Source organism: Typopeltis vanoorti, chromosome 13 (genome assembly GCF_054136105.1).
Source record: "Typopeltis vanoorti isolate ZY-2024b chromosome 13, IOZ_Tvanoo_1.0, whole genome shotgun sequence".
NCBI classification, from domain to species: domain Eukaryota; kingdom Metazoa; phylum Arthropoda; class Arachnida; order Uropygi; family Thelyphonidae; genus Typopeltis; species Typopeltis vanoorti.
Genome location: NC_143561.1, coordinates 113,953,663 through 113,967,533, shown reverse-complemented (window position 1 = coordinate 113,967,533; position 13,871 = coordinate 113,953,663). Strand labels below are relative to the sequence as shown.

At 33.5% G+C, this 13,871-nt stretch overlaps 1 protein-coding gene across 4 annotated transcripts in view; it reads right to left on the bottom strand.

Annotated features, from left to right (window-relative positions):
- Uggt (UDP-glucose-glycoprotein glucosyltransferase) overlaps positions 1-13,871 on the bottom strand; it is an 835,069-nt gene that overhangs the window by 318,749 nt on the left and 502,449 nt on the right. For all 4 annotated transcript variants that reach the window (XM_090403047.1, XM_090403050.1, XM_090403049.1 and 1 more), the window contains exon 28: positions 13,007-13,058. In XM_090403047.1, coding sequence (XP_090259173.1) covers positions 13,007-13,058 — 52 coding nt within the window. The remainder of the gene's footprint in view (positions 1-13,006; positions 13,059-13,871) is intronic.

The window sequence follows — 13,871 nt, the reverse complement described above, 5'->3', positions numbered from 1 at the left end:
CTTATTTACACATGGGGACTATGAGATCTCTACTGCGATCATCTGGAATTTGACTTTCTGACCAGGCCCTCTGAATTACGCAGTGTAGCCATGCAAAAGTTTTATGCCTCCATGTTTAAGCATTTCTGAACAAATATTATCTACTCCAGCAGCCCTTCCACATTTCAAGTTTTTGATGGCTTTCTCTATCTTAAGTATTAATATGTACTCCTGTTTGCATTTCTCTTTAAAATTTTACTACAGTTCTGTCACTGGTTGTTTCATTTAACAGACTTTCAAAGTAATTACTCCAGGATATTCTTATCTTCACTTTTTGTGTCATCTTTGGTTCTTTTTATTACATTTCTTTCTTCATTTCTAAGCTTTCTTAATAGCCTAAAGAACACTTTTCCACCTTCCTGATATTTATATTCTCACTGAAGTGGGATGGAAGGGGTGGTGAAGTGCAATACATAGCCCCTCCCACCTAATTGCCAACCTCACCTTTTTGTTGTCCATCCTGTTCTAAAAGTACAAACGAGGCACTGGTGACCGAGTATGGATGGTATAACCCTAACATCCTAAAAGACTAAATGCTGTTAGATCTGCCCCAGAGGCATTAGGTAGCAGCCTTATCACTGGATTTACCCAGCGACAGGCTAGTAACCTGCCCTGGGGAATTTCAATATACTTTCAAAAACTGAACAGATTATCAGGGAAAAGACCACAATTCAGGAAAAGGTTAACGAAATTGGAAAAAGGAACGCATAATGAAGACTGCAACATAGAATGTGAAAAGCATTGCATACAAAGAGATAATCAACTAAACCAAGCTAACATAAAGATATGTATAGTAACAGAAACAAAGAAAAAACAAAAAGGTACAAAAAACAAAAACAATATACAAATCTACAGTGGGGTAAAAAAAGAAGAAAGAGCAAAAGCAGGTAGAATGATTATGGTACGTAAATTTCTAAAGATCTTTCTGAGCAATAAATACAAAATGTTATATTCAGGCAATGACAATCAAGGAAAAGAAGGAGTAGCCATAGTATTCAACACAAAATACGAGGCTAATCTTCTTGAATGGCAGTCAGTCTCAAGTAGAGTAATGTGGGCAAATATGAGAATGGGGAACTGGACAATGAGACTTATTTGTGCCTATGGTCCCACAGAAGGTTCTACTAAGGTAGAAGTGGAGGAATTTTTTGAGGCTTTAGAAAAAGCAACTGACACAATGAAAAAGGAAAAGTTGGTACTTGTTGGGGATCTAAATAGCATAGTAGGAAATGATTGTGAGACATACAAAAATGTTTTGGGAAAATTTGGAGAAAAGAGCAAAGCTAATAATAATGGCAAATATCTGTTGGATTTCTGCTCAGGACATGGACTGGTTATTACTAACACCATGTTCCAACATAAAAATGTGCACAAATTCACATGGAGAGAAGAGGCTAGAAATAAGAAAAGTCTCATTGACTATGTTATTGTTGATAGTGATGTTTTCTCCCTGGTGCAGGACACCAGAGTGTACAGAGGATTTGAAATTGGAACCGATCACTATTTAGTCTTGAGCAGGATAAAATTGAATTTCATATTGAAAAGAATAACATGTAAGAAAGTTTTAAAGCGAATAAAAGTTGAGCAGCTCTCAGATGTGAACTGTAGACTAAAATATACAAAGATTATTGAAGAAAAAATGAAAGAGTTTGAGAACAGGAACCAAACCTTGGAGATTCAGTGGCAAGTTCTGAAGAAAACACTGATTGATTCAGCCAGAGAGGCATGTGGTCAGGTTGTCTGCAAGGATAGAAAAATCAGAACTCCATGGTGGACACAGGAAGTTAAAGAGGCAGTGAAGGAAAAGAAGAAAGCATATCAAAAGTTCCTGGCAAATAAGTCAGCTTTTGCTCTTACAGAATACAGAGACAAATGTAAGAAAGCTAAACACTGTGTAAAACTAGCTAAACAAAAGTCATGGGAGACTTTGGCAAGAATATAGAAAATAAATATCAAGAAGGTGGCAAAATATTCTGGAGGTTGTTGAAGAAGCTTAGGAATGGAGGAAAGAGTGCTGTAAAAGGAGTTAGAGATGATAAAGGTGACATGAAAACAGGAGAAAAAGATATCCTTGAAGTATGGAGTAATTACTTTGAAAAACTGCTAATTGAAACAAGCAGTGATGACAGCACAGTGGTAAAAAACACTGACCAGGCATGCAGTCAGGAATACATATCCATACTTGAAGTAGAAAAAGCCATCAAAGGCTTGAAATGTGGAAAGGCAGCAGGAGTAGATGATATTCGACCAGAAATGCTGAAGTATGGTGGCATAAAAGTCTTACAGTGGCTGCACTGCATAGTTCAGAAAGCCTGGACAGAGGGACGAATTCCTGATGATTGGAGTAAAGCTCTCATAGTACCCATATATAAAAAGGGAAATAAAACTGAATGTGAGAATTACAGAGGTATTTCCCTACTGAGTGTTCCTGGCAAGATCTATGCAAGTATACTTGAGAAACGGTTGAGAAGAATTGTGGAAGAAAAGCTTGGTGAAGAACAAGCTGGATTCAGGACAAATAGAGGCTGTCAGGATCAGATCTTCACTTTACGACAAATAGTCGAGAAAGCATGGGAATATAACAAAGATCTGTATTTAAGTTTTGTCGATTTGGAAAAGGCATATGACAAGGTGCCAAGAGAGAAGCTATTCAATACGCTGCAGTTATATGGTGTCAATGGGGCATTATATCAAGCAATACTTAGTCTTTATTTGAGTTGTAAGTCAGCAGTTAGAATTGAAGGAAGTACAGGAAGATGGTTTAATGTTAAATCTGGTGTGAGACAAGGATGTACATTATCCCCTCTGTTATTCATTATCTATATGGATCACATTATGAAAGAATGTGGTATTAAACCTGATATCAAAATTGGAGATGTTAATGTCAGCTCTTTGCTTTATACGGATGATGTTATACTTCTAAATAAATCCGCTACAAGTCTGCAAGATTCTCTGACTGAATTGAATAGCTGTTGTAATAGATATGGTATGAAGGTCAGCAATAAAAAGACAAAGACAATGAAAATAGGCAGAATCATTGAAAATGTCAGCTGTGTTGTGAATGGAGAACCTGTGGAACAAGTAAAACATTTCAGCTACTTAGGCACGATTTTTACTGAAGATGGTAAATTAAATATAGAAATTGACAACAGAATCAGCAAAGCTGGTATGATGGGAAGCCAATTGAATAAATTCATAAGGAATAAGAAAGAAATTAGTCGGAACACTAAATTAGCTGTATACAAGACAGTGTTCAAACCAGTTTTAACTTATGGATCTGAGAGCTGGGTCAGAAGTAAAACACTTGACCAAAGACTAGAGACCGCAGATATGAGAGTCCTGAGAAAGATTAGAGGCATGAACAGATGGCATCAATGGCAATATCATATTAAAAATGAGGATATTAGGAAAGAACGTGACATTGTCAGCATCCAGGAATGCGTTAGCAGAGCTAATCTCAGGTGGTATGGTCACTTAAATAGAATGGGTGAGGAAAGATTAGCAAAACAAGTGTTCTCTGCCAGGTTGGCAGCAAAATGACCCAGAGGAAGACCAAGATATAGGTGGATTGATAAGGTACAAAGTGCCTCAGATGATAGAAATATAAGATCTGATAATGTTGGAGTCTTGACAAGTAACAGACTGATTTGGAGGAAAATTGTAGATAGGAAGTTAGTAATGATGTAATTTTTTCATGTAGTACTGTCATATCCTGTACACCCCTTGAGGGTACATGGCAGGAATTTGATGATGATGATGAATTTCTAAAGAACAGTATTGTATATTCTAACTATTTGAACAAAAGACTAATAGAAATTACACTCAAGACATTAAGAGCTCACATAACAATAATTGTTGCATATGCACCAGAAGAGGGAAAAGAAGAAGACAGTAATATATTTTATAAAGAATTACAGAATGCCATAGATAAAACAAACAAAACTGACTATTTACTACTAGCAGGAGATTTAAATGCAAGAATAGGAAACAAATAATATAAAACAAACATAGGTAAATTTGGCAAAGATACATGTAATCAAAATGGTCACAGACTGCGAGATTTTGTCATTTATAATAATACGAGAATAATGAATTCAGTTTTTAAAAACAAGGAAATACATAAATATACTTGGTCATCCAGAGAATCAAATCAGTAATTGACTCCATTATCGCAAATTTTAAATTAGCAGAGTTAATTTTAGACCTAATAGCATATTGAAGCTTTGAATTAAACTCTGATAATTATATGGTATCAGCAAAAATTCGATTTAAAGTGGCTAAAAATAAATAAAGTTGAAAATTGTTATCAAGTGAGTTCTTACCAAACCCACTTTTACAATCCATTCAAGAAATATATACAGGAAATAAAACAGCGGTTAAATTAGAAAACATCTCAGAATGGAAAGATATATCAAGAGAAACAAGGAAATACAAAATTTCTACACTACAGGATCCCCATGTTAGACAACAATATCAAAAATGCACTAACTTAAAAACAGAAACTACATATGAATGAAGTGACACAGAAGAGGAATGGGAAAATTTGAAACAAATTTTCACAAAAGCAGCAACAGAAAGCTTAGGAACAAAGTGCAAATGGATTAGAAAAAGAAGACTACGACACTGGAACAAAGAAATAGAAAATATAATAAAAAATATATAATAAAAATAATATAATAAAAAAACATAGAGAGAGAGAGAGAGAGATGGAAAAATTTCGTAACAGAACTAGAAAAGGATATATTTAAGCCACAACCCCAAACTTATAAAGTAATAAAATACATGAGCAAAGAAATGAGCAAAGAAATAAAAGAAAAGATAAAAATACAAACAGTAGATTTAAAAAAAATGGGTAGCCTATTTCCAAAATCTCTGGACAGATGAGAACAATGAAATTAAATTTTATAAAACAAAGAATGACCTAACAGAAAATATCACAATGTTAGAACTCAAAAATACAATAAAGACGATGAAAAATAAGAAAACACCAGGAGAATGGAACTATACAAAAATACGGGTGAAAAAGTTAATGAAAGACTTATGAAATTTTTTATATGGTTTGGATGTAAGGAAAAACTCTTGAAAAAAAGCACTAGGTTATCCCAATCTATAAAAAAGAAAATAAAGATGATTGCAATAACTATAGGGGAATTAGTCTGCTGAATACAGGATATAACATAAACATAGAAATATTAAAAGAGAAACTAAACAGTATTGTAGAGGACAAACTACTAGAAGAACAAAATGGTTTCCGAAAAGGCCGATCCTGCATAGATCCGATTTTCACTCAAAAATTATTAATAGAAAAGAGAAGAGAATTTCAAAAAGAAACACACATGGCCTTTATTGATTATGAAAAAGCCTTTGACAAAATTTGTTTAAAATATTAACCGATTTAAATATAACAAACCATCTTTTACAATCCATTCAAGAAATATATACAGGAAATAAAATAGCAGTTAAATTAGCATACATCTCAGAATGGAAAGATATATCAAGAGAAATACAACAAGGATATACCCTCTCACCTCTGCTTTTCAATATATAAATAAAATTATAACAATCTGGAAACAGTATAACCAATTTGGTATAGAAATAATCCCACAAATGTAGGTGGATACACTACTATTTGCAGATGATCAAATAGTATTAGTTACATCAGAAGATGATTTACAAAGATTATTAAAATCATTAAATGATATCTCAAAACAATATAATATGACAATATCTAAAGAAAAAAAAATGGCATTCAAAGGAAAAAATCCAATAAGAAGTAAAATTACCTTGATTATCTTAATATTAGAACAATTAAATATTTTCAAATACTTGGGATGTGATTTATCATATGAAGAAAAAGACAGACACTAAAATATCAAACTTTGTCAAAGTAAATGACATAATAAATAATATATTTAATCCATCCCTAGTACAAAAACACACTAGAATCAGACTATATTGTCTTGTCAAAACCAACTGTACTATGTGGAAGTGAAACATAGACCATAAAAAGGAAAGATGACAAACAAATTCAAACAGCAGAAATGAAATTTCTCAGAAAAACAGCTGGATATACTAAGTGGGACCATAAACAAATGAAGAAATTTTACAATCCCTGAATATAAAACCAATTAATTCGTACATAAGACAGTACAAAGAAAAATGGATAGAACATTTAAATTGAATGGACAACAGAAGACTACCAAAAAATGTTATACAGATATAAAATAAGAGGAAAAAGAAGAATCGGAAGACCAAGAAAGAAATGGCATGAGACCAGAAACAGGCCATCTGGCCTAAATTCCATGTTAGGAAGAAGATTCTCACTGAAGTCTTCCTATGATTTCTGTTTAGCTACTCTTACATTTTTCTCTGTATTCTTTTAGGGCATTTGCCAACTTGTTTGCTAGGAACTTTCAAAATATGCTTCCACTTTTCCAGGACCACTTCTTTAACTTCTAGTGTCCACCATGGTTTCCACCATTTTACTGTTCTTGATGACAATTTCATCACATGCCTCCCCAAATGAATCACTCAATTTTTTTTTACAGAGCTTTTGTTCTTGTGTTCAAACTGTTTCAATTTTTTCTTCAACAATATTTGCATAGTTGAGTCTACAGTTTATCTGTAAAAGCTGCTCAAACTTTAATTCTTTTGAAAACTTTTTTATATACTGTTCTTTTAAACTGCTTATAACTAAGTGGCCACTTCCAATTTCAAATCATCTGTACACTATTGTCTTAAATCAAGATGAAGACATGCTGATTTAAGTTGCACATGTTGATTAATTGACTAACAACAATAATGCAGTGAATGAGTTTTTCTTATTTTCTGTGTCTTCTCTCCATGGATACTTGTGCACATAAAGGTGTTCACATCAATAGAAATTAAAATGAACATAATTAAGCATTCTGAAAATGGTGAATCATTTAATTGAACTGGGTTGTGTTAATAAAGTGAATGGTTCTAAGTTGCTGCAATATTAAGACAAACAAAAAAATTGTCATTATACTCGCAGTGTAACTTATGTTCAGTAAGTACTTATTTCTAAAAAATTAAATAGCACTGTCAAAGATACAGAATGCTGCTTAACAATTTGAATTAAGGATCAGCCAAATTCAGCGTAGTTGCATAAATTGCATAAGTGTTAACAGAGAGTTGATCTCCGTTTTTTTTTTTAACACGTTCGCTGCCACGCTATTTCGGCATAGTCTGTTCCCGTACACCAAGCAATTTCACTTCTTCAAGGTCAGTACGGTAATCTCATTGCCAGCGGTAAGCATCATACGAGTATACTCGTAGTTGGCTTGTGCAGAGCATATACTATCTATGAGAATACACAGTTTTGATGCTAGCTCCACAATTCAAGCTAGCTCCACAAGTCAAGCATTTTCACTTCTTCAATATCAGTACAGTAATCTCGTTCCCGGCAGTAAGCATCATACGAGTATACTCATAGCTGGCTTGTGTAGCTGGTTTACCAACTACGAGTATACTCATAGTTGGCAGCGAACGTGTTAAAAAAAAAAAAAAATTCTTACGATTCTGGAACATACCATCAACAGAGTTCAAGACTGGCACCTTCAACATAAGAAGCATTAATAGAAAAGAAATGGAATTAGTAGAATAATTAGACAAAGATGACAAAAACAGGTGAGAATGTTCTAAGCAGCAACAAATACAAGCAGTTATATTTGGGCAGTAACCCCAGGGAAAAGAAGGAATGTTTTATATTAGTCAACACAAAAAATGAGGATAATCTTGTATAGCAGGCAATATCAAATAGAATGATGTGGACAAATAACAGAATGAGGAATTGGACAATGAGACTTATTTGTGTCCATAGTCCCATAAAAGGTTCCACTAAGGAAGAAGTGGAGCAATTTTTTGGGGGATTAGAGAAAGCAATTGATACAATGAAAAAGGAAAAGTTGGTCCCTGTTGGAGATCTAAACAGCAGAGAAGAAAATGATTATCAGACAAACATCATGTTGGAGAGTTAATGGATTAAATACAGCACTCAGAAAGGATTAAAACAGAATTTAATACTTCCTATATTTCGTCTCAGTCACTGAGACATCTTCAGGGATTACAAAAAACTAATGTAACATACACACAAATACCACACAACCACGTGGGTGACTCTAAAGTCCTATCTAGGTGGAGACCCCTCTAAGGGCGGTTGTAGGTGGCCATGGAATGCAAGGTGGGATCTCTGATGATAAATGTTTCCCAAATGTTAGGAAGTTTAATGTAACCGTATTTATTAAGATTTGGTTGATTGACGATTTAGTGCCGGAGATAGCAAATAACATCAGACTTAGCGTTGCCAACATCCTCGCCCAGTCTTCACCTCAAAAAAAATAATTTATCGCCCGGCCAACACACTACTCTCAGGAAATTACGGAAAGAAAAAAGTATCGTCATCACCAGAGCGGATAAGGGCCACAGTTGTTCTTAATGCCATGGAATACAATCGAAAAATGGAGATTATCCTCCGAGATCGCTCTACCTACATCCCACTAGAACATGACCCCACAAAAACACAAGTTAAAAACCTTACTTAAAGTATCTTCCTGGCCTCTGGACATTACGAAAAAACTCGAACCTTTCTCCCCCCCCCCCCCCCCCGAATATATGGTTTACCAAAAATCCACAAATCCAATTCCCCACTAAGACCTATAGTAGATGCCACTAACGCACCTTGCTACAAACTGTCAAAACAGCTGGCCAACTCTCTCTGATTCCCCCCCCCCCCTCACTGGACTTTCCACATCCTATATAAAAAACTCTACCCATTTTAAAACCATAATAGAAAATAATACAGACATATTGGTAAGCTTTGACATCTCCTCACTGTTTACCAGTATTCCCTTAATTGATACCTTAACACTCTTAGAAAACGTTTTTCCTTCTGACATCTTAGATCTCTTTTCCTTTGCCATCAGTTATGGTTATTTTTCTTGGAAGAACGAAATCTACAAGCAGATAGAGGGAACCACCTGGGTTCCCCCCTCTCTCACCCCTCTTGCCAATTTTTATATGGAAAATTTTGAAAAACGAGCCATAGACTCAGCCCCTCTCAAACCTTCTATCTGGCTAAGATATGTAGATGATGTGTTCTCTATTTGACCTCAATAGCCCAGACACATTAGATTCCTTCCTCAGTCACCTCAATAGCCTACATCCAAGAATCCAGTTTACGATGGAAAAGGAAAAGAACAATTATTTACCCTTCCTAACTAAGACACCTTAGTTACATGCCATCCTAACGTAACACTTTGCTTCGCTGTATATAGAAAACCTATGCAAACAGGCAGATACATTCACAAACTCTCCCACCACCACCCCTATCAACAATATTGCATTATTAAAACTCTAATCAAGAGAGCCCATAATCTTTGTTCCAGTGGAACTGCCCCTACAACTGAGCTCGACACATACACAACATTTTCCTCTCCAATGGCTATAGCAATCACTATAAAAATGGAAATAACACTGAAAGAGAGAATTAGAGAGGAATTTCCCTACTGAGTGTTCCTGGTAGGTTACCTGAGAAACGGCTAAGAAAAGTTATGGAAGGGAAGCTTAGTGAAGAACAAGTTGGAATCAGGCAAAATAGAGGTTGTCAGGATCAGATCTTCACTTTAAGACAAATAGTTGAGAAATCCCGAGATTACAACAAAGATCAGTATTTAAGTTTTGTTAATCTGGAAAAGGCCAAGAAAAGATCTTCAGAATGCTAGAATTATATGATGTAAATGGGACATTATATCAAGCAATAATTAGTCTTTATGTGAGTTGTAAGTCAGCAGCTAGAATTCAAAGAAATACAAGTAGATGGTTTGATGTAAAATGAGATGTGAGACAAGGATGTGCATTATCCCCACTATTATTAATCATCCATATGTATTAATTATGAAGGAAAGGAGAATTAGCTCTGATATCAAAATTAATTAGAGATGTTAGTTCTAAGCTCTTTATTTCATGCAAATGGTGTTATACTTCTAAATGAATTCAGTACAAGCCTGGAGGATTCCCTGACTAAACTGAAGAACTACTGTAATACACTTGGAATGACAATTATTAATAAAACGGCAATGATGAATATAGCTAGAAATAAAACAGAAAATAATGACTGCATTCTGAAAGGAGAATGTTCAGAACAAATAAAACATTTCAGCTATTTAGGTACAATTTGTAGTAAAGCTGGTGAATAAAATATGGCAATAGACAACAGAATTTGCAAAACTGGTATGGTAGGAAGTCAACTGAATAAATTTATATGGAGTAAAAGAAAAATTAGTCAAAACACTAAACTAGCTATATACAAGACAGTTTTCAATCCAATTTTAACTTATGAATCTGAGTACCGGGTTAAAATTTAAAAAATGGATCAAAGAGTGGAGATCATAGATATGATCATCTGGGAAAGATTAGGCAGTGAACAGATGGTGTCAGTAGCAGCATCATATTAAAAATACAGATATTAGGAGGGAACTTGACATTGTTAGCATTCAGGCATGTGTTAATGGAGCTAATCTTAGGTGGTATGTAATTCATGCCATACTGGCAAAATAAGTGTTCTTTGCCAGTATGGCATGAAAAAGACCCAGAGGAAGACTAAGATCTCGGTGGATTGATACCATAAGAAGTGCCTTAGAAGATGGAAATATAAGATCTAATAACGTTGGAATCTTTACTGATAATAGATTAATTTGGAGGAAATTTGTTGACATGAAGTTAATAATATAACTTTTTCATGTAGTACTATCATGATATTTTACACACCCTCTGAGGATATATATATGATAGTACTACATGAAAAAGTTTGAAAAAAGTATATTTTTTCAAAATTTCTTAGAATAAATTATTTTTGAATAATGCATTTTTACTATCTTTGTGTTAAGGTAATTTATTTAGAAATGCATTGAAATTGTAACAATATATCTTAAGAAAAAAAACAAATTCAACTTATATACAACTTATATATACCTTACAAAGACATTTACAAGAATACATTATGATTTTCGTAAGTTGAGGTTTGCCTGTTGTCTATAATATGCAAGACCAAGAGTGAGAAATGGAGCACTCCTGTGCCTAGATGAGACCAAAGAAATAGGCAATCTTTTTGAAAAGCACAGGAAAGTTGATAGATTGCAATCAGAAGAATAGTTGATTTACGGTACATGGAAAAACTGTATAATTTTTCTACAGGTTTTTTTTTTTTTTATGTGAATCTCACCCATAAAATCTATAATACATTCATACCAAGTGGACTAAGGATTACATAATTGAGAAATCTACTCTAGAGACATAACATGAACTTTTTCAAGCCACTTCAGTCTCCAATAAGCAGATTGTAGATCTAATACCAGGTTACGAAATTACTACCTAATGTTTTCATTCCAGTGTCCAAAAGAATCAAGTTTTCTCTCAAAATAGAAATGAATAATAGCCATCAATTTCTTAGATTTATTAATCCTAAGATGGCATGAAAATAACTTACAATTTTCAGTCTATATGAAGAAAACAAACACAGGAAGGTACACTGATGCTACTACAAATCATCATTATTCTTATAAAGAGTTATACATTATCTGAACTCTAGTTCATTGATTGCACATGCTATGCTCCATGGAAGTAGTTTTATAAAATATTTAGCATATTAAATAAACACATTTCTCTGTAATGTTTCTAACTCCAAACACACAGATAAGATATTAAACAATTATTCTTCATCCTTCATCTACACAAGAGGAAATTCTTGGTTTTTATTCCATGCAGCAAAGGTTTATCAGGAAAAAAATTGTACAGGCTACCACATAATGTAAATCTTCAAGTCTTATTCCATCTGAGATTGTGAAGCTATCAATCCTCCTGGCTATCCAAAAGACCAACTATTTTCTTTGTTCAATCAAGGCATCTACTTGGTTCCTTTTTTTTGCTGTCTAATATCAAGGAAGATGCAAAGATCGACAATAGCCAACTTAGAAAAACATTAGGATTATATAATATATTACAAGTGAGACAAATCTGGTCTTGTTCATCATAATATTTCTTTGATACATAAGGTCCACTCGAAAACTAATGTTTTACATAAATTTGTTTATTTGAAAGATTGTATATAAAAAAAGCTGTGAAGCTCTAATTCCAGAATTTGAGACAATGAATGATTGTCTCAAATTTACTTTAGTCTTATAAGAAACCGAACTTCAACTTTGCATTTTAATGGCATTACAGTCCATACCCTTCTGATACTTGTAATATTCATATCCTTGTTTTTGTAATTCTGTAATCTTTCTGTAATTTTGTAATCCAGTTCTATTTGATTACAGTAATTAGTTTTGAATGTAGTTTATACTGAGGATGGCCAAAAAAAACTTCACTTAAAATTTTAAATTAAAAGTATATATTTTCAATCAAATTTCTAGAATATATTCTGCTACAGATCCAATGAGCTGAATCAGTTACATTCAGATTACTTTCATCAAAAAATATTGCAGCTTGGATGATGCACACTCTTAATGTGAGTTTTGCTATTATTATATGTAGTGATATTGCTATTGTTATAATTTTCGCTTAAATATTATTTAAGTTTCGTCTTCTATGAAATCAAATTTCTTTCTTGTCTAAGTTGTTTGTCAACATCTCTTAATGATTTAGGAAGGTAATAAATACATGAAAAGTAAATTTAAGTTTTTGATGATAATTTCTGTGAAGATCAAATTTAAAAAGTTATGGGAAAACAAAAAACCCTGTTTATGTTTTTGGTTATGGAGTATTTCACCTCTGATATCTGAGGATTAATTGAAGTAGATACAAAGAACATTCTTCTAATTAGTTTTATGACAAACAAAAAAGTGTTTAATTAGATTGATTAAAATTAATTTAAATACTTATTAATAAAAAACAATGATAGAACAACTTATATAATTACAAAAAGATGAGGATGTCATTATCAACTCACCTTCAAGCAACAGATGCTCTAATTCAAAATCAGCATACACTTGACTTTCTACCTAAGAATGAAAACCACATTAAGAATATTTTACAATTATTCAGCAATGGCTTCACAAGTAGTACATATAATAAAGAGGGAGCTATTATAATTACAGAGATCAGACAATGCATATTTGAATGTTGGGAGGAATTAATAATTTAGCAGCTATTTTATTGCAACACTAGTTTATCATAAAAATTATTTACAGGATTTGAGAGGAAATTTCTAATTTTAATGAATATGGCACTCAAAATTCACCATAACTAGTTGGTGAGATGATAAGTTTGGTCTCTAGAGGCTTGGCTACTGCTTCATTTCCTCTTCTTAAATGAATGAGGCATGGAATGTTACTGATTGGTTCCTACACATTATAAGTAGACACACAGAATCTCCTTCACCTAAGCATATAGCAATTAAAAAAACAAAAATCTGAGGCTACTAGATAGAGCAGTATCGTTAAATTTATTACTGCAATTACATTCTCCGGTCCATGGACAGAGCAATCTAATAGAACACATCTTGAAACTTACCAACTAAAGTGTAAATATTCCTACTGCTGCTTACTTTGTCAAATCATGGCTACAGGAAGTCTAATAGTGATATGTGAGAGGAGATTAATACTGAGAAAATGCTATAGTAGAACTGGATTCTCTATCTCTAGGTTTAATGGTTCAATTATTTTGTCTTAGATACATCTATAATAACACACCGATCCATCTGTTCATTGACATCAACAGATGCTGTATGGCCACTCAGATACTTCTTGATGTGCCACACCAGTCCTCACCATGTGGTCCTGCTGTATGCTTTCAGGAGACTTCAACTCTCTGAA